At 50.6% G+C, this 21,450-nt stretch overlaps 2 protein-coding genes across 6 annotated transcripts in view; both read right to left on the reverse strand.

Annotated features, from left to right (window-relative positions):
- Nucleotides 1–3,454: 3,454 nt before the first annotated feature.
- ADIG (adipogenin) lies at nucleotides 3,455–11,138 on the reverse strand. Its single transcript, XM_045833178.1, has 3 exons — nucleotides 10,975–11,138; nucleotides 6,842–6,974; nucleotides 3,455–5,039 (listed from the first exon to the last, which is right to left on the reverse strand). Exons 1-2 carry the CDS (start codon nucleotides 11,099–11,101, stop codon nucleotides 6,856–6,858), a joined length of 246 nt encoding a protein of 81 aa, XP_045689134.1. The 5' UTR covers nucleotides 11,102–11,138; the 3' UTR covers nucleotides 3,455–5,039; nucleotides 6,842–6,855.
- A 1,217-nt stretch (nucleotides 11,139–12,355) lies between these two features.
- Nucleotides 12,356–21,450, reverse strand: part of RALGAPB (Ral GTPase activating protein non-catalytic subunit beta) — an 85,890-nt gene continuing 76,795 nt past the window's right edge. For all 5 annotated transcript variants that reach the window (XM_045832637.1, XM_045832636.1, XM_045832635.1 and 2 more), the window contains 4 exons: nucleotides 20,303–20,411; nucleotides 19,430–19,508; nucleotides 16,927–17,075; nucleotides 12,356–16,454 (listed from right to left, as the gene is read on the reverse strand). In XM_045832637.1, coding sequence (XP_045688593.1) covers nucleotides 16,261–16,454; nucleotides 16,927–17,075; nucleotides 19,430–19,508; nucleotides 20,303–20,411 — 531 coding nt within the window. In that variant the 3' untranslated portion in view covers nucleotides 12,356–16,260. The remainder of the gene's footprint in view (nucleotides 16,455–16,926; nucleotides 17,076–19,429; nucleotides 19,509–20,302; nucleotides 20,412–21,450) is intronic.

Below are 21,450 nucleotides of genomic sequence, written 5' to 3' on the forward strand. Positions count from 1 at the left end.
CCGCTTGGCCACGCCCAGTGTGCCTGTGAGCAGGCCTTTCACCTGCTCTGAGCCCGGGTCTCCTCTGGGAAACGCCAGGAAACAGAAAAGCAAGCCAGCAGGTGTGTGCTGAGGGTGCGAACGGGCAGGGCGTGCCTAGGGGAGGAAGGACACTAAGGGAGCAGGAAGCGGAAGTGCCCGGATGTGGGGGTCTGGAAGAGTCTCCCTGGGAACTGACTTTCAGCCTGGGATGTGCAGTGGTAGGGACAAGGGAGGGGCGTTCCTCCTGGCTGCCCTAGCTTGTGCCCTACTCTCATACCTGTTATGGGCCGGGAGTCCCTCCCCTTACTCCCTGGCTGGGACCGAAAGCCATGGTTCCCCCACCCACCAGATTGCCCTGGCCCACCCTGCCCACATGCAAGGCGCTGGGAGTCAGTGACCCTCCCAGGCAGCGCATTTGCCCTCACACGAAGAAGAGCGGCCCCAGGATGCTCCTCGAGGAGGGGCCCAAGTCCACAGGTCACCATGGTCTGCTCCGGCCTGGAGGAAATCACTCCACAGCGCCCAGGGGTAGGCCCTGAGATAGGCCGTCCTGGCATCGAAATATGGGAGGAGCCCTCAGGACAAAGGCCCTCGGGAGCCCCAAGTCCCACGCAGCCATCGCCGGCTCTCACGTGCAGACCGGGGCTGCGGAGGTGACTGGCTGCCCACATCTCTCCCAAGCCTGGTCGCGAGACTCCGGAACTGCACCCCTGGAAGGCCCAGCACCTGGGGGCCCCCCCACCGGTGCAATGGCCCTCCCTCCCCACGTGTGGAAGTTGAAGTCGCAGTAACAGTGGGTGAACAAGTGCTTTGGGAGGCACAAGAAGCTTTGTGTGGAAAACATGGTAGGTGTTTAGTGAAGGCTGAATGGATGGATGGACGGTTGACGGATAAGATGGGTGGGTGGGTGACTGACAGGTGGAAGAGGGCATGCCTGTGCACATGAATGTGTGAGCATGAGTGCCTGAGCGAGCGAAGGAATGAAGGAAGGAATCAGTGAGCCATTAGGTGAATGGGTGGATACGTAAATGAGTGAATGAACGAATGAATAAATAGATGCCTGAGTAAGTTAGTAAGTTAGTGCTTGAGTAAGTGAGTTTCTAGTGCAGAACAGAAAACTTACCACTTCCCTTACGTGTAGGGAAGCCTTGGGAAGAAAGCAAGAGGAAGACAGAGTAGCCTGAATCGTGAACAAACTGCACTTTCAAGCTCCTTTAAGGAAGCACCCCCTCTCGGCTTCCTGGAGCGCCGTGTGTGCTGAGAGTGAAGTGAAGTGTGTCCACGCTCCGGGCAACATTCCTGGCCGGGTCCCAGCCTTGGAGTATCGGCCGGGCCGGTTAGGTCACAGCGAGTGACTCAGACCTGGCGGCCCTGCACGCTGGCGGCCCTGCACGCTGGCAGCCTGCCAGCGCCTCACTGGGCAACCTGCAACCCAGCCCACCCACTCGCTCTCGTCAAGAGCATTCCGTGCCCCTCGGACCCGGGAAGCTCCTCAGGGTCACGTGCTACGGGCTCAGCGTTTCCTCCCTGCCTTCCTGCCCCTCCCCTCTGAGCCGCTCCCACTCCCCACTGTGGCGATGTCCTGCCCGGTGTGATGTAGTGGACACCCGCAGGCCTGGGGTTCGCCCGCAGCTCTGTTACTGAGGGTGTGTGACTTCAGGGCCTTAACGTCTCTGCAAACCTCACTGACTGCAGGGGCGGCTGTGAGGAGTCAGTGGGGTAACACATGCCAAGCACCCAGGCTGTGTCTGGCACACGAGGTGCACCAAGCATTGTAAGTTGCTCAAATGTTTCCTTTTGGCAACAATTCACGGCACACCGTGAAGCGCCAGCGAGGGCTATGCTCAGAGCTTTACGTGGGTTACCACACTCAGGCCGCACACGGAGGGTGTTGGGGTTCAACCGTGTCCTGCCAGGACTGTACGTGGAAGTCCCACCCCTGGGACCTCAGAATGTGACATTTGGAATTAGGGTCTCAACAGCGACCATCAAGTTAAACGCAGCTCTCCGGGTGGGCCCTAATGCAATGACTGGTCCTGACACAACGGGGCCTCGGACACAGACGTGCACGGATGGAAGATGACGCGACACCCAGAGACACCCGTGAAGAGGGAGCCCAAAACGGGAGTGACGCTGCCACAAGTGAAGGAGGGGCAGGAGCTGGACGAGAGGAGGACGGTTTCTTCCCGAGCAGGTTCGGAGGGAGCCTGGCCCTGCCTGCGCCTCGATGCTGGGCTTCTAGCTTCTGGAAGTGGAGACACGACATTTCTGTTGTTCCAAGCTCCCCGGTCTGTTTGCATGTGACAGCCACAGGAAGCAAGTACAGAGGAGATGGGTTCCATTTTGCTCAGGGTGACAGCTAGGCTTGATGGGATGGTGGGGGGTGGGTGAGGGGCTTGCATTTAGGGTTCCAGAGCTCAGGGGTGGAAAGTAAGGGCAGGCCTGAGAGATGAGACCTGAAAAGGGCCCCAGAGACCACTGAATGGACACTTCATCTCTGACAGCCCCCGCAGTGCCCCCGCCTATGCTAGTGACCGTCCTCCCAGACCCCTGAGTTCCTGGGGCTGGGGAGGCACGTACACTTATTGTGCTGAGTTGGCTGTGTTTACTGCAAACATGGACAGCACAGGCAGTCCAGGAAGAGCCCGGGGTATTTTGTGGGTCTTGAGAAACACATCTCAGTTAAGAGTCAGAAAAACAGGCCACTTCCAGGCTATGCGACTCTGGGTGAGTTACTTACCCTCCGTGCCCCTAAGTTTCCCCATCCGAAAATGGAACTGTGACCCACCTCACGAGGTCGTTGGGAAGGGCAAAGATAAGACAGGGGAAAGCACTTAGCACTGGGTCAGACACTCAGCGTGGCTGCTGAAGGGGTGGGGTGGGGTGGGGATGATGTCTCTCGGGGAGGCTGTCACTAGGAGGTCAACAGGTGTGTTTACCAGACACACACACACACACACACACACACACACACACGTGTCCTGCCTAACAGGACAAATTGCCAGGAGGGCGGCCCCAACCCACACCCTTGAAGGCCCAGGGTCTCAGCCCCTCCCTCAAGCAGGAGGGCATCTCCTCCAGCCCCCACCACTGCCGCCCAGAGCTACTCACTCACCTGCCAGGGCCACCCCCCAGCAGCTGTCTCCCCTGCCTTCTGCCATGGGGGCTCCTGGGAGTGTGACCAGACGCCCTCCGGCAGAGCCTGGCTGTGCCAGCTGTCCCTCACGGTCTGAGCCCCGTCCACCCCGGGGCTTCTCTGGCTCCTCCAGGGTGGTCGGGGGCAAGGGGCTGGTGGGGGGGAGTGACTCATCTCAGTTTTCCAGGTCAGCACAGGAGGCTGAACAATGGCAGACAGCATGGGAGCGGGGGCAGGGTGGTCGGAGAAAATGCCAGACAAAGCCAGAGTGAAGCTTCAGCCACTGGGGAGGTTTGTTACCAAAAGTGTTTATTCAATGCCCGGAAAGCTCCCAGGAGAACACGGGGTTGACAAATGCTCATGCGCCAGAACAAGGCACGTGCAGGAGCCGGGCGTGTGTGTTGCATGTGTGTCAGGGGTGCACAGTGGGGCAAAGGCCAGGAAAAATGGGCCCTTTTAGGTACATTCCTGGGGCCGCCTGTGGGTAAGAGAACTTTGCAGTACCTGCAAACCGGCATTGCATAGAGCTTCCATTCAACACTTTCTCCTTTCAGAGTTTGTCCCGGAGACAGCTGTGTGCAAAGGCAGAAGGTCAAGGGTGTTTCCTGCAGCCTGGCTGGTAAGAACAGAAACCTCACCCAGCAACTTCAGCCAGGCACAGGTGCCAAAGGGTGGCTCTCTCCCCCCGCGAGGAACTTGGGCCTTCGCCCGGAGCCAGAGCTGCGAGACCATAGGTTCTGATCTGTGCTTTGGATGGACCGTTCATGCCAGCAGGGCCGAGCAGGGAGACCAAGGTCCAGGAGACCAGATAACCATTCCGGCTCCATTCTGTCTCTGGTGGACAACTGAAAAGGCCAGTGGAGCCTGGTGGGTGTGTGGTGAGAGAGAAGCAGGGAGTGAAGGTGGCGCCTGGTGATTCCCTAGAGGGCTGGTCCCCTCTACAGTCCGTCAACCCCGCTGCCTCTGGGGTGGCCAGGGGGGGTGCAAGGACCGACTGGGTTTGTTCAGCATGCCTCCCCCACAGCTCCCCGCAACAGTCCAGTCTGGAAAACATTGGGCTCTGGAGTCACAGGACTTAGGTTCAAATCCTGGCTCTACCACTTCAACTCAACAAGTTACTTGACTACTCCGTGCCTCAGTTTCCCCACCTGCAAAACAGAGATAACCTGCCTGATAAAATTCTTTCGAGGGTTAAAAAACAATAATACATATAGTCACAGCAAAGCGCCTGGGACATAGGAAGCGCTCACTGAACGTGAAGTACTGTTAAAATACCCAGGCCTGTGGTAGACACTCTGCAGGTGTTTATAAAGTCCGTGGCGGTGAAAACAACCTGAAGGCTGACCCAGGAGTGAGCTCGAAATGGGGAAACGGAAGTTTGGAGCGGAGTCCCCCGGCCCTTAGCGTGGAGGGGAGGGAGGGCCAGGGGTGCCCGAATGGGGTCAGGATGGCTCAGGTCGGCGCCGGGGTCAGGCCCAGGCCCCACGGCTTGTTAAGTGAGTGGACGTGGTCAGGCCCAGCACATTCTCAGGGGTCTCCTGAGCTCTGGAAGCCCCTGTGTTCTTTAATACGTACCCGTGCGCCCTGGCCCAGCCCTGCCCTAGGACCCCCTCCCAACTCGTTTGGCCAACGCCTCCGCGCGTGCCTGCTCACACTGTCCTCACAGACGTGGGCTGCTCCCCGGGGCCCCGGGGGATCCTCTGGGGGATCCTTGGGGGCTGCGTGTCCATCGTTGCAGGAGATGAGGCAGGCGGCTCAGGGAAGCCCCTCACTCGCCCGAGTCCTCCTCCCTCCCCGGCCAGTCTCTCCCATCCACTTCGTCCACTGCTGCCGCGCCGCTGACTCCAGGAAAACCGAGCTGGGGACAGATGGCAGGTTGGGTCTAGGGACGACAAGGGCACGAGAGTAAGAGAGGGACAGATACACCGTGGGAGCGGGAAGGGCTCTACATACAGGGCAGAGCCCCTGGGCAGAGTTTGAATGTCTCCCTTTCCTGCCCCACTAACTGCTCTCGGACAGGACAGGCTACATATTCTGTGGGCCCCATTAAAGATGACCACGCAGGCCCCTGTTAAAAATTGTTAAAACATATATAAAATCTCAAGACAGCAACAACCACGCAGAGTATTCAACCAAGCTTGGGCTCTTCTGAACACAGGGCCCGGTGGGGCCACGCAAGTCGCACCCCGTGAAGCCGGCCCCCCACACGGAACGCTGAGTGCATGCACACGTGTGTTTCTGGGCCAAGGGCCCTTGGCCGCCGAGGTCGTGACCTGGAAAGGTTCGGAATCGCTGTAACTGAGGGTCCCTGCTTCTCAGTCCCACCTCCTTCCTCCATTCAGACAGGCAGGGGCTCCGAGGTGTGACCCACAGGGCAGAGTCGGGGGTTAGCGACATGTTGCAGGGGCAGACCTTGGAGCCGGGCAGGCCGTGGAGACTGAGAGGAGTGCATGTGTGAGAGATGGAGGACAGGCTGGGACCGGACGTGGGGCAGGAGGAGAAGGAGGGCATGAGGCTGACTCCCAGGGGTGCGGCTCAGGCAGCTAGACTAACCGATGGTAGTGCCGTTCGCGCAGGTGGAGAGAGGTTGGCAGATCACGTGTCGTGTTTTGCTAGGTTGGGGTTAGCAAAGGGAATAAAAATATTCCATTCTGGCCACAAAGGGCTATCAGGCTCCGAAAAGAGATTGGAGCAGGACAGACACACGTGGGGGGTCACGGGTGCAGGGATGGCACTGAGCCCCCTCGGAGTGGCCGAGGCCCCCCAGGTGCACACTGGCTGCAGGGCCGTTGTGCTGGGCACATCCCTTACTGCGCTGCCCTCTGCACCCTCCTTTGTAAAACGGAGATAAGAATAATGTGCTCTGTGTAGGCTTTCAAAAACGAGCTCACGGAGGGAAATGCTCAGCACCGGCCCTGGTACCTGTGAAGCTCCCAGTGAGTATCAGCTGTTAATGTTATTGTTACATTGTTTCATTCCTTCCACAAGTAGCTGCTGAGCCCCCACTGTGGCAAAAGAGAAAGGGGGCGCAGTGCATGAAGCTGGGGAGATGTATGTCCATAATAAAGTGCGTGGTCAGGTGCCCTGCAGGAAAAGAGAATTTGAGAAAAACCTGAGGTAAGGGAGCCCACCAAGTGTGTGTCTAGAGCACGGGTGGCAAACACAAGGCCCTCGGGCCGAATCCAGCCCTCCACCTTGTTTTATCCGGCCCAGCACCTTGTTTCTACCCAGTGGCAACACCGAGCTCCTTGCCCCTAGTTAAGGAGTAGTTACATTTATACAGCCCTAAAATGACATTCCGCCCTTAGAAGGCAACCGCGAGGCTGATGTGGCCCCCGGGGAAAATGAGTTTGATGCCCCTGGTCTAGGGAGCAGGGTCCCAGGCAGAGGGAACAGCCAGGCCAGGGAGCAGTCCCCAGGGGGAGTTGTGGGAGGGGAGGCCAAGCAGTAAAGGACAGGGGCGCCTTTGTAAGGAAGTGGCTCATGACAGAGGTGGCTGGTCCTGCGACAGGGCAAGGACAGGACTCCAACGCCATGAGGCAGAATGTTCCCTGGCGCGGCCGAGATGGCGAGCTCGCCAGTGGTGGAGGGAGACGGCTCCCCCACCCCCGGCAGCACCCCAGGCTGAGGGCAGGCTCTGAGGCTCCCCTTGCCCCCGGCCGCACCTCCCTGGAAGGGCCTCACCTGGCAGGGCAGGCTCACTGGCCAGGCCTCTCTTCCTCTTGGCTGTGGAGTGTCTCGTGCCAGCGAGACTCAGCTGGGCCTTTGCTCCAGGGATCCCAATCGAACCATAAATCTGGGTCATTTTCCTCTGAATCTGTGGACAGACAGACAAGGCCTCTGGGATGGTTACATCCTGTCTCCTATCCCTTATCCAAAAGGAGCCCCCTGCCCGGCCTGGGTGTGCCTGCAGCCCCGTCTGAGGGCAGGGGCCAAGGACAAGTGACTGACTGCAAATGGGACAGCCCTGAGCCCTCGGGAAGACTTCAGGCCTTGAAAGGTGATCAGGGATCAGAGAAGGCGGTTCGTAACTGAGAAACGGCCACATTCACCTACTAAACCGGGAAGGACCCTAGAGGTGAGCAAATGACCTACCTGTACTGGGCACGGTCGAGACACAAACCCAGCCTTCCATCTGTCCAGCAGTCATTCATGAACGAGTGTCTGAGTGTATGTGCACACCGGTTTCCATTGCCCCACTGTGTTGTGGTAACACACACACACAACAATAAACCCCCCTAGAAACCACATGCGTGCACGCCCATCAGTGAGGGTTCTGGTCGACTGCAGTGTGGCACACCCACACCTCAGGAGACATGGCCATCCACCCAATGGCACGTCAGGAAGCTGCTAAAACACCTGCATCCGTCTGTACCTTTCCACTTGCAGATGTCTGTGATGTGTTACAAGCAAGCTGCAGAGAAATGTATACGGCAAAATCTCTTTTTTAAAATAGGAAAACAAAGAACACGCTCTTCTCCATTTTTCTTTTTGGAAGACGTTATTAATCAGGGGCATGAGCTTGCTAACACGGCTCACCTAGGGAAGCAAGGTGAGAAAGGAGAGGGGGCAGGGGAGGTATGTCCTTTTTCTTACTACATACACTTCTATTTTGCGGGCTGCAAGAAGCAAAGGAGGCTGGAGAAAGCCCTCGGATTGCAGACCAAGAGCCAAAGACAGAAAAGACTTAGCCTCAGTGTCCTCATCTGTAAAATGGGCACAACAGTAGCCTCTTCTGTAATGAGGGTTAACTGAAATAAGACATGTAAAATGGGCGTTCAACCACGTTGACAGTCATGAGTTAAAAAGCCAGCACAATGGCTCAAAGTGACTTTTCTTCACGAGATGTGGTGATTGTTTTCTGAACACGTACTATGTGCTACATGTCTTACATGTTTGCTCTCATTTAATCCTCTTCACTTCCTGGGGCAGCTACCAATGTTACTCATGCTCTACAATGAGGGAGGCTCAGAAACACGATGTCCAGCTCACAGCCAGGAAGTGCTCGCGCTGGACTCAAACCCGCCTCCCCCTCCACAGCCCCATGCAGGCCCACTGGGGTGCCTGTTTGATCTGGGACTTCAAAGGGAGCTTCGGAATTAACAGCTCGCTCCATGGACCAACATGAGGGGCGGTCAAAACCCTGAACAGGGTAGCCCATGGTGCCCACTTCTGTCTCAGCCCTAAATCCATTTCTTTGGAGGTTTCCTTCTTTCTGCAAATTCCCTTCAAATCACGAAGGAATTGTTCTCAGCAGAGCATTTTGCCCTTGAAGGGCAATCACTTCTGGCTTCGTCCCCTCTCCCTATATCATGGCAGGGGACTAATGCTGTCCCCATGGTCAGCTTCCCCAGGGCTCAGCTGCCCACAATCTTTTTTTTGCCCCAGTCTCGCCAGGGAGCCTCCTTCTCCACCCACTTTCTCCTCCCTCAACCTGGGAAACTGCCTCCTCTTTGGCCACGGTTGGCCACATGGCGTGCTGCTCAACCCTCTGCGTCCTGAGCCCGGAAACTGCCCTGCAGAGCCAGGCCAGGCAGGCGGGCACGGGGAGGGGGGATCAGAGTCAGAGCTACTCTTGTCTGCTTTTCACTGGGTTCCAGGGCAAACTGACTCCAGTAAAAAGGGCGTGGCAAGCTCTAGTCCCCCAAACCCTGGCAGGCTCAGACCCTGGAGCAGGGCCAGTTCCCGGCACAAGGACGGAACAGACGCAATAATACTGAGAGTTCCAAGAAGCCCAGGACCTTGAAGCAGTGACACTCAATCACTTTAGGGACAGTTTCCGCTTATCGCAAAATTAACAAAAGCACTTCTCTCTTAGTGACACGTGAGATGTAAGCGGGTCAACAGCCTGCCGGGAGAAAGTGTGGGAGGGGTGGGGCGGGGCGGGGCAGGCTGTGGACAGCTTCGGAGCGGGGCTTCCAAGAGTGAATCACCACAAGAGGGTAGAGCCTCAAACTTTAGGGAAGGTGTCCCTTCCCCTTCCAGAGCAGCCATCCAAAGCCGCTGCTACGCTTCCTCCTACCTGGACAAAACCAATACTGACTAGGTTATCTCTCGGGCTGCAAGCACCTACTGTGTGCCACGTGTGTACACATACTGTGCACTCTGTCCTTGATGTACATCTCTCCAAAAGGGCAGGGGCCACTCTCATCTCCATTTTGTAGATGAGAAAACTAAGGCTCGGGGGGACCTGTCCAGGGCCGCGCAGCTGGTAGGGGCCAGGGCCAGGATTTGACACCAATCGGCACTCTGAAGTATTCCACAGGTGTGTGCCCCTGGGCAGCTTTCCTCTCCTCTCCAAGCCTCAGTTTCCTGAACTGCCCAGTGAGGATTACTTTACAGGGTTATCCTGGGGGTTAAATGAAATAATATACATCAAGTGCTGAGTGCAAGTCCTAGTACCAACACAGCATTTGAAAAAGCTTCGCAATTATTATGAACTATTAAAGCGCAAGGCTGCAATCTGGGCCCACATCTCCTGGATTCCACACAGGAGGAGCACACACAGGGCACACAGTAGGTGCTTGTAGTCTGAGAGATAGACAGCTTTTATAGCCACTGCACAGACAAGTGCTCTGACATTCATCCGCCACTGGCCTGACACCCAAGATGTGTTCCTCGGGGAGGGCTGTGGTCCACCCTGGGAATAAGATCACATTTTAAATGCTTTCTAAAGGCTCTCACCAGGCTCTGGCTGGTGTGGCTCAGTGGATTAAGAGTTGGCCTGTGAACCAAAAGGTCAGCAGTTTGATTCCTGATCAGGGCATGTTTGTGGGTTGTGCCAGGTCCTGGGTTGGGGGCATATGAGAAGCAACTGGTCAATATCTCTCTCACACTGTTTTTCTCCCTCTCTTTTCCCCTCCCTTCCCCTCTCACAAAAATATATAAATAAAATCTTTTAAAAATAATATTTATATATTTATTTTAAAAATAATAAAGCTCTCACCAGGAACTCCCAATAAGTACACCATGGCCAGCCTCCACACTTGAGGTCATGGGGTAGGTTAGGGGGTGAACTCCTCACCCCGTCTCAACGCCCTATCGGAGGTGGCAGCACACTGGGTGCCCTCCCTGCCTGCCCAGTTGGCCAAAGTTTATGGGGCTGCAGAGCAGAAGGTGGGAGGTCAAGCTAACCCCAGGAAGAGGCCCAGGGAGACAGGATGCCTGGCAAGCAGAGTATCATTCCTGCCATGTGGCCATGGCTGCATCCCGGCCCACTGGCCCCCAGCTTCCCAGAGGCCAGCTCCACCCCGGCATGCTGAGCTCAGGGCAGACGCTGACCCGCTCCTGCGATCCTACGTCCCAGTGCACCCAGACCCTCCCTGATGTATGCTCTGGGCAGACAAGGGTGAGTAGTCACGGGCACTGATCAGGGCCTAGGGCTGCCACCGAACTGTGCAAGCCATTTGCTGCACAAAAGCCCCCGCTGAGGGGGCCGGAGGGACTGAAGCCCAGCCCATCCTCTGCTCACTGAGTCTCGTGTCCTGGCTGCGTTCACAGGCACCTTTTACTAATTCATCTGCCCAGCGGGGCCACCACTTTCCAGGGCCAGTGCCACCACCAAAGACCTTACGCGTTGGCAGTGGCCCTGAGGGGACACAGGCATGCACATGCATGTGCTTCCCAAACTCGGGGATTCACTCTTGGCCTCTAGGTTAGGAAACTCCAAACTACCAAGTCGGTCCTTTTGTCTTTCAGGGGACCACTTGTCAGCTCTGAGCCTGCAGTGCAAATACCCAAAGGAAGCCCCTCTCTCTGCACAGGTTTCAGGACCCCTTGCCCAGCTCCAGGATTAGGGCCCAGACTGGATGGCTCACCTTGGCTAAGTAAGAAGCGAAACCAGACGATCAACAAGAACAACAGCAAGGCCACGGGCAAGCCGAGCCAGAGCACCAGGAAAGAAAACGTGAGGTCGTTCACCAGCGGCACCAGCGGGTACTTCATGGTGTGTGAGTGGCCAAGCCGGGCCAGCCTGAGCTGGGCTGGCAGGGCTGCCCTGGGGATCTGGTGGGTTGGGCCACTCTCTGCCCTCAAACCAATTGTGACTGAGCCGGTGATGTCGTAACAAGGAAGTCACAGTGTCCTTCAGGCAAAGGGAGGGAGGGCTGTTTTGGATGAATGGTCAGGAGCTGGGGCAGTGACAACAAAGCCCAGGCTCCCAGGCAGGCAGGCCTGGGTTTGAATGGCTGCTAAGTTGCTATGGGGTGGACATGCCACCTCCCTGATCCTCTTGGGGTGGGGCTAATTCTCACTTCCCCCAGCTACTAAGTTAGAGAAGTGGGTGCTGGGATAAGCACTGCCTCCAGGGTGGCCACCCTGGAAGCCACCGGCCTGTAAGAAGCGCAGGTGGGGCCAGCCACAACACAACAAAGGGAGGGGAATGCTGGGGCTTGGAGACTGTGTTCAGAGGGAGTCTTAGCCCCGCTGTGGGATGATCAGAGACCCCAGAAGAGAAGGTCTGGGCAGATGGTACTACAACACAGGTCCAAAAGAGTGGAACAGCACAGGTGGAAAAGGCTTAAACAGCCATTTTCTTGTTGGATCCCCAAATGGGGCCACTGTGCAGTCAGCCCAGGGAGAAGCAGCCCTGGCCACCGGGCCCCAGCCGGGGGTCCCGTGGCAGGCAGGCAGGCAGGCGTGAACACATCACCGCAGGGGACGCAGCTCCCAGGCGCCGTCAGAGGGCTGCACACTAGCTTCCCGTGGAATCAGTGTCAGGCTGCAGGAGGCGGCTCTCGGCAAAGGCACCCATTGCTGTCCCCTCAAGTGGTACAACCACCCACCGTGTCATCTAGGCGGTGAGATGTCAGTGTGGCCCCGTGGCACCCTGCACAGCCCACCCTGCTCTAAGAGGGGTGGGAGCGTCACCCCTCTGCACTTCTCCCCCTTGCTGATGGGCCAGCCCGGCAAAACTGTTTCCTGCAGGCAGACAGCACAGCTGGCATTTCCCTGTTCCCTTGGCGACCGCTGCCCCTGTTGGCAGGGCTTTACCTGTACAAGCTCCTTCCAGCACAGAAGGCCAAACAGTTTTAGGAATTTTGAGTACATGTGAAACTTGATAAAGCCGGGGGCAGAGCCGCAGACCTGAACTGGGAAGGGCAGCCGGGGCAGAGCAGAGCTCCCGGGAAGAGGACACTAGGAACACCCACGCAGGAGTCAGACCCCCCACCCAGGACCGAAAGCACATGGGACATTAAGCAGATAAGAATCGCCTTAAAATTTAATTGACTAAATGTATTACATTCAGTATTCCATGGGTTTGCTCCGGACGAAGGGTTGGCATAAATACAAACCAGCCTCTGGGCCTTCTTCCCTCACCGACGAAGAGGAAACACAGGAGGCGAGGGCACGCAGGGACGCCTTATTTACATTTCGCCTTTACTTTACAGTTCATTGCCAGAAATATTTACAGAAAATACAATAAGAAAAAGATCATGTCTTGGCAACATACCGAAATTCATACAAATTGTATATGTGATCTCAAGCAAATAATGATACTGCTTAGTTTTTAGCCACAACTGCCAAGCCCTTCAGAGGAGAAAGATGTTCTTGGTCACTGCAAGAGACAAGGACTTGGGAAACTTGGTTTGCTTCAACAAATATTTATTGGGCGCCTACTAGATGCAAGGCACTGTGGAATCCCAAATTTTTCCTTTTCCCTCACCGTTAAAAAAAGAGAAAAGCATCTGGAGAACATGAGTTGATACTCCAAGAAAAACACTGTACAGTACATGGCTTCTTTAGCTACCGAGAACCCCGTCTGATTCCACGCCGAGCGGGCGGGCTACCCCCAATCTCTCTGTCTCAGGGAAGAGGCTGTCGTGGAAATCCGAGAACAGACCATCTAATGCAACTGCTCATTTCATGTAAACATAGAAACCAACTCTTTTTAGGAAGCTGTAGCCTGAATGGGTTTTCAGATGCCGAACAGAGTACTTCCGCCAGCAAGAGTGTCAAATGACCTCTATGACATCTTTCACCCACTGCCACACAGGGTGCCTGGGCGCAAGCAAGGCTGACTCCCACTCTGGGTAAAGTCCCACCTACCCGTAGAGACAAACACCCTTGAAGACTCTGCCTCCCTAAATATCGGTCTGCAGAACCTGACAGATACTCCCTCAGTGGATGCAGAAGCAGCCATTCATGCAGACCTCACGACGTTGCTGCCACAGATAGAGGTTTCGGTATTCGAGTCCAGAGGAGAACGGCCTGCCCTGAAGTAGAGGACCTGGGAATGGAGGACCGCGTGGATGTGATGTGTTGTGTGTGTGTTATCAACCCTCCATGTAGCTGTTTCCGTCAAAGGGCCAATGGGCAGGAGGTGGGGAGGGAGTTAGGAGGAAGCACTGGACAAAAGGGAGAGTTGGCTGAATGAGGAAAGGGTTAAAAAGGCAAAAGCCCTGTCCCTGACCTCAGTGCTTCCAGGGAGAGAGGGGGAGGGAAGCCCCCACCCACCAAACGTGAGCTAGAAGCATGAGGGCCTCCCTGCCGCTGTCCCTCGGGTCTGCCTTCCTTGTCACCGAATGCCATGCTCATCCACCTCCCAGTGCACTTGTCACATGCAGCAACTAAACTGTTTAAGCCGCAGATCCAAGCAGTCCCAGCTTCCCCGAAAAGGTTATGAACACATGCTAGCGAACTTATCAAGTGGACTTCTAAAAAGTATTACTAGAAACTAAATATGCTCTTCTGCATTTTTTCTATGCAAAGCGATTTTTAACAAAGGCAGCTGGGTGAACTTAGTGACTGTGAACTCAAACCCATAATACTAGTGAAAGGTGCAAGGGTTCTCACCACACTTCTTTTTTAGGTAGCTGTTACACTGAGCAGAAGGAACCGGCACCTGATGAGGTCTGTGTGCCCCGTACTGTCCGCGCCTTACATACTGGGGCTTCGTGCCTTTGGGGACTGCACAGTCCTGCATCCATCCCTCCTTCCCTGGGAGACCACCAAGTCTTTCGGATCACAAATTCCATCCGACATGGTTGCCCACTTACCAAAGCCATTCAAATTACAAAGACTTGTCAGAAATTAGAGCAAACTGAAGGATCAGGAAGCCTAGCCCCCAACATGCACACCACAGGACATTTTGCTGACAGTAAAGCTACAAAGGTAAAAGTTTTATCTGAAAGATCACACGGAGGAAGGACACCTACATCAGCTATTTTCGACCTCCGCAATGCTGTAAGCTGCACACCAGTGTATAGCCATCTTTGCTCACAACCACTAGAACAAGGGCCCAGTTTGCCCTTGAACCGTCAACCTGGAACTTCCATGAAAGTTGCTAAACCTCACCTTATACCTGCTGAGCTACTACAATATTTTTAGAGTAGATCTTTCTAAACTTTATCATATGTACCCCTCCCCCACGCTACCACCTGGAAACATCAAATTTATTGCCCATTTTACAGAGAAAATCAACTACTGAATAAGACTATATCCTGAATGGAAACTGGAGTCACGGAAGGTGGAGGTTATATTTACCTGAGCTTAAAACAAACATGAAGAAAAAATTATAGCAAACTTAAAACCAAGAGCCACTACGCCCACGTTTCTTGTTCAAAGATGAAAAAATACATACTTCTGGAACAAAAGTATCTGCACAGGGAATTAGGCCCTACGCACTATCCTCTGCCCTCTAATTAAACTAACATCAAACCAAACAGACTGTTATGTAGCTCTGATCTACAGAATCTACTGACGTCAGAGTTCAAGTGTGAAATCACCCCGTACGTAACTGTGATCATTTCTCTTTGGACTTTAAATGTCACTTATTTTCTTAACATAAAATGATCTTAATAATGAAGAAAGCACACAAGAATAGGAGAAATGAGTGTTGTCTACTCTAGTACTGTGACAGTCATCCTTGTAAGGATGTTCTGGGTCTAGCCAAGATGTTCTGGGTCTAGCCACCTCAAAACATGTAATCCTGGCAGAAAAGTAGCGGTGAGGTAACAGAAGCATTTCCAAAATCCAGGCTGGAATCTGTTGTGTCTTCAGCTGGCAAAGTCCAGAAAAGAAGACAACAGCCATTTCTAACAGCAGCCACTCAAGGAGGTGGTCACTAATGTTTGTCAATCGTGAGGGAGTCCAGTAGCTCTCTGGGAGAGATCTGAATTAGTAGAGATGACAGGCTATTTCCTGAACCCCAAATCAGAATCCTTCATAAACTACTGCAGTGTCCTGCTTGGTCCTGAAATAAGAGACAACGGATAAAACCAAATAATTTTCAACCCTTGTTGTGAATTTACATTTCTAACTATTTACCAAGAAATTATCAAACATGTTTATCAAAATCTCTGATGTTTAACCTGTCATTACATCACCAAGCTAGACAACACTGGGGAGAGTGGGTGCATCACCGCTGCCTGACAGCTTGTAACGCCACAAACTCCAGCAGCACCTCATTCGGGGCAGGGCCATGCCGCCACGTCAGGTCCGCCCCTGGGCTGCCCGGAAGCGGAAGCCTTCAGACAGGTCTGTGCAGTGACGAGAGCAACTTTTTGAAATGTGGAGAAAATATGAAAGATTTTAATGTCACACTTCATAGTGAGCAAAAAAACATGTCCTTTTCTGTCAGCTGGACACTGGATGACAAATGGACCTACGAGTGAACAGAAAGTTGAGATTTCTTCCCTCCTCCTCCATGCTGTCACTGCGAGTCTTTAAAGGTCCTGAAGATTCTGAGACAGATTTTAACTTTGAACATAACCTCCTAAAAAGTGAGGTATAAAACTATCTTCAACTTCTAATTTGCAGATTTGATACTACCAACACACGTGTTTAACTGAGATGCATAAAAGCCTTTCTCCTCAAAAGGCTCAGCTTTAACTAAAATTGTCACTTTAAAAAGAAAGTTTATGGCTAAAATGTGCATCATCATTACCAGCAGGAATATGATTGTGTCTGGGAGCCCATTTCTCTAGGAAGCCAGAGGTCTTCTATCAAATGGGTTTAAATGTGTTTCTTCTACTCTGGTGATTAAACAGTAAGCTTTTGGGGAGTGATTTGTTTTTATTTTTACAGTGATCACCTATTAAATTGTTTTGTTTTGATATTACAGCCCCAAACTGGAGTTCGAGAGTCCGAGACAGTTCAAGAGTCTAAGAACTACAGTTCTTGAGTCCAACCTCCTGGAAAAGTGACGTATAAAACTCTGGCTCCAGCTGCTTGTTCCGGTACTTGTTGACAATGTCGGTGATTTTCTGTTTCCGGCGGACATGTGGCGGGCTGTAGGAGTCACTCTCCAGCCTCTTTCTTCTACAAATATTAATTACCGTCTGCCTCACCAGAAAACCTTGAAAACAGAGGGTTTTAAAACAATGTGAATAACCACTCAGCTAGGTGAACTCTCAGTACTGAAGCGAACTATTTTCTATAAACTCAAACCCTATCTTCCCATTTGCAAAACTCTCCCTGCCCCCAGAGAGCAAGACAGAGCTCCGCCAAGATAAAACGGTCGGATGAAACAATGACAGGGAAAACCAGAATCAAAATGTGGTCTGACAACCCGGGCCCTGCCCTGGAGCACAAACAGCTATGTTCTTTCTCTAACACTGGAAGTTATAGTTCCACTCATACTTACTAGGTTGAGCACAGTTCCAAACAGAACAAAAGATGCTTCCTTTTGCACAAGACCACAGCATTTTTAACGTGTAGGCCCTAGTAAGTAATATCAGCATTTCCTTATTTCTACTACTTTTTTGGCTCATAAAAATGTTAAAGAAAGAAAGAACCCATAACCCTTCAGCCACACGTGAGGGCCTTACCGAGCGCTCGTCTGCTGACGATCATCCCGTCCACAAGAGGGATGACCATGTTAAATTTCCCAGTGGCTCCTTGAATTTTTATCCGGAATAATCCAGTGTTTAAAGGGTGAATGAAGATGACAGGAACTTCTTTTTCAAGAGTGGTAGATCTTAAGAAAAGAAAACTCTTTTTACTCAGACGGTCGAGTGCTGAAGTCCCTCATACGTAAGAACACCTAGTGGCTTGCTGCCGCACGTGTGTGAGAAGAGTCCAGGGCCCAGTCTGCCAGGCCCCTTCCAGGGAGCCCCTGACCAACGCCTGACCCTAAATACCCATCACTGTGGTCAGGCCTTTTAGACTGACAAAAAAGGCACTAGAAACATGCTTAGAAATCCAGTGGGGACACGAGGTGAAAGAAAAGGCCAGAGGAACCTTTTGTGGGGAGTTACGAACCCAGCAACCAGCTATGAGACTTTTACTTAGTGCCTCCTTCTTGTCGGGAACACAAATGGAGCCAGTCCGAGTGCAGGAAATTCCGTTACAGCCAATGCACGCATCTCAGAGCAAAAGTGGAACCCACTATGGGGAACCCCTAATAGAATTTCTTTCAGGGATTGGGGAGGAAGTTGGGAGGGCCTCCCCAACAGTGGTGATAAAAGGCCACATCTTGGCACAGCCAAAGAAAGCCACAGGTCAGCAATCATCCCTTTGGAAGACTCAGTTACCTGTCACGTGCCAGAGATGTGCCAATACATGCAGGGGTACCAGTGTGACTCTGTGATGTTATTACATGTCAGGGTTGGTTTTTTGCTTGTTTATTTTTGCAACACAGTAAGCTTTCCTTCTACATAAGTAAAGTGATTTTGGCAGAAGCAACAGTGAGTTAACTTTTCAAGACATTAAATAAAAATCAATCCTATACTAATTCTGTCCAAGACAAATTCTAAACTTCACTAATCTACAAATTAAATACAAATTGTCTGATCATATTAAAATTTTTAATCTAAAGAAAATAAAACAACAAAAAAAATCAGAAACTTAAACGTTCTCTTTTGAACTAGAAAGAGTTTTGAACTAATTTCTTCAACAAGTGAGTGTCACATAGAAAAAAAATAAAATCAGGACTGTTCTGAATTAAAACCACAGGAATGAATACCAGATGCAAGGTCCTGGATAGCTTCTGGTTTGAACAAACTAGCTATAAAGGATGTTTTAGGAAAAACAGAAAAATTTGAATATAAACTGGTTACCAGATGAAATCAAGAAATTGTTACTAACTTTATTATCATGATAATGTTATATTTACCTACTTAAAAAGTATTCTAATTTTTAAATTCATACTGATGCACTTATAACTTCAGGGTATCTCTAAATTGCTTTAAAATACTTTGACATAAAAAACACCAGGTTTTAATAATAACTTGCCCTCTTCTAGAAATTTTAAAACATAATAATGTAAATCCATGATCTTTACTGACTTCATTTCTACAACAATAATCTAACAATGTGAGACTAAATTTACTTTACATGCAACACAAACCGGATCATGTAACTAGCAGGAACTTACTCAAAGCTACAACATCAAGTTTAGCCTGATGTCAAGGGCAGCTCTGTGAGATGTGCAAGATCATGTTAGCATTTGGATTTAGATTCCTATCTCCTTCATTTACTGAATGTGTGATGATGAGAAATAACCTCTTTAAACCTATTTTATCCCAATTGCAAAATGAAAATGTTAATTGTACCCTTGGAATTACTTTAAAGTATGTGTTTACACCAAAAACAGGTAAGCAAAAAACTTTGAAACTATAAAGGCTAGGTAGATATATTGTGACTATTCTTGCCATCGTATTATTTTCTTTTTATCTTTTTTGTGCATGAGCAGATAAAACAGAAGTCATAACGTTTTAATCAAATTTCCAAATATTTTCTCATTAAAGAGCTCATGTGATGAGGATATTTTAATGGCTGTGTGTCCAGAATGTTTTGACCAACTTAACTCCATTATTCCTATCTAATATTGCTACCCTACTATCACAGTCTTTGTTAATATTTGCCTCCATTTGTCTTTTTGCTACAGATAAATGTAAAATAGCAATTATGCCATTTAAAAATTCTGCTAATTTGATCACCTTGTGCATTTATCTGCAAATTCCTTTGATATTCTCTCCCTAATTGTTTATTATTTTTTAAGATTTTATTTATTTATTTACAGAGAGAGGGGAAGGGAGGGAGAGAAACATCAATGTATGGTTGCCTCTCATGCACCCCTAACTGGGGATCTGGCCTGCAACCAAGGCATGTGACCTGACTAGAAATCGAACCTATGACCCTTTGGTTCACAGGGTGGCGCTCAATCCACTAAGCCACACCAGCCAGGGCTCTAACTTTTTATTATTGCCATTATTCCTTTTGTTTCATAAGCTTTCTTGATTAAGCTGTAATCAACATATTCTCAAAAATAGGTTTCTCTATACTTAATGACATACTGATAAACTTCAAGCAAATAAGAGTGTAATGTACCTCAGAGAAGTGCTACTATTTGCAGTGGTTTCCACACCAGTACTGATTTCTGTCATCAGGTCTGAGAGGGGAAAGTTTTCTGGAAGAAAGTAACAGCATTGTAATTAATATCTCCCTCCTATTTTCCAAACAATAGGAAATCTAATTTTCTAATCTCTTTACACAAGCAGGCAACAAATATTTGGACTGTGCTATCTTATAATAGATAATCCTAACTATTCCTCACAAACAAAAAAAAAATTCTTCTTCAAGACATATTTTTGCTAAGTTCATCTAAAGCAGAGTTTTTTGAGAATATGATCTGTAGTCTTTGAGGGCTTGGAAGGAGTTTTGGAGGTGTTGGAAAGCAACTAGCACACTTTCCCACAACTCCAAGCTGGATGAGATTCTAAGCTAAACATGCATTTCTAAAGCTCTTTTGTTGCTTACATAAAAGTCATGAAAAACTTACCCACAGTAGAATTTTTAAGGACAAATTAATCTTTACACTAAAACTAGACAGTAGGGTTCCTTGGAAGAAGGTGAGGAAAGTTACTCCCCCTTCTCCAAGGTCCTGCAGTGAGCAGGATCAACTGGCAACAAACCATTAACTATCATACCAAGCATAGCTAGACTTTATATCATCCACTGGTCTCATAAAATCGTCTCAACTATGAACTAAGTGCCATGAGTGTCTCCACTTAACAGGTGAACAACCTAAGGCTTAAGGAAACTGAGTGGTGGGGCTGGGATGTAGACCCAGGCCCGCTGATCTCCAGTCACAGCTCTCGGCTGCCACACCACACCTATGCTGCCGCTTCCCATACACATTTAGTAAGTCACTGCCATTCTATTATACTTTTATTTACAGACAAAGTCCTTATCATATAGTACCTATGTCATCATAGCGTTCCACCCAGACTACAGAAACTCTTGTCTCAGGTCCAAGAGGAGGCACGGGGCGGCCCTGAGGCAGTTTCTTCGTTCTGGAACTGGGACTGAGCTATATGAACCGGAGAAAAGCAGAAGAGGAGAAAACAAAAATAAAACAAAACAACAGGTTTAATAAATCTATAACCATGCAGTCATCAAGCTGCACAGGGACATAAGGACCAGGTCATAGGAAACCATTTAGGCAAAAAGCGTGAGAGACATTTCCAAACAAGCTGTTCTTTGGCTCCTCTCCTTCTCAAGTCTCAGCCTAGAACAAGGAAATGAAGGCTGAACAACCTCAAAGGAAATAAGGTATACTGTAATTGACAATTAATCATTGAACAATTATAATTATCAATTAGAATTATAATAAAAATAAAATTTGCAGGCAATTTCTTAATGAGCACTTAAAATCATCCGTGTTTCTCTGTATGGCCAGAAAGCAGTATGCTTTCCTCTTCATGGCAACATCATAATTTGCCCGCATATCCTTTTCTCTTGAATGTCCCATCAGCAAGCTATTCCTAGTTCTCAGACCAACTGCAATAGAACCTCCTCATGCCCCAAATTCCTTTTTCTTGTCTGCAGAAAGGAGAAAAAACGTTGCTTAGGTCTTCACAACCACACAGTTTGCTCTGGCTTTCCTGACCGCCCAATCAGCACTGAGTCCCTCTGAAAGGCTAGGAGGACTGCGAGTCCCCCTTTAGCAAAACTGGCACTCTGAGCCCCATCGCTTTCAGGACATGCATCAGAGCCGAGTGTACGCTAAAGCCCAAAGTTATGTGTCAGAAGGGGAAATCCCACACCGAGGATGAATTTTAAAAATAACTATGTTTGTAAACATAAAAATATACCTGTCTTAAACAGATGTCTTAGACCAGAGACTGTGGCAATTCCCCTAAATTCCTGTTTTTGCTAAGACATTCACAGAAAACGACTGACCAAGAGATTTTCCCCGCACTAGTGATCGAGATCCAGCCACACTCAGAGACTGTTTGCTTAGTACCACGGATCCCAATCAGTTTTGAATCTCTGACTTCCCCCATCTCACTTCCAGCCCTAGATTTAACAGGCCCCTGTGGTTAGGTCAGGCTTACCTGGATTATCCC

The sequence above is a fragment of the Phyllostomus hastatus genome, unplaced genomic scaffold, assembly GCF_019186645.2.
Source record: "Phyllostomus hastatus isolate PE091 unplaced genomic scaffold, TTU_PhHast_1.1 phas_contig_17, whole genome shotgun sequence".
Classification (NCBI taxonomy): domain Eukaryota; kingdom Metazoa; phylum Chordata; class Mammalia; order Chiroptera; family Phyllostomidae; genus Phyllostomus; species Phyllostomus hastatus.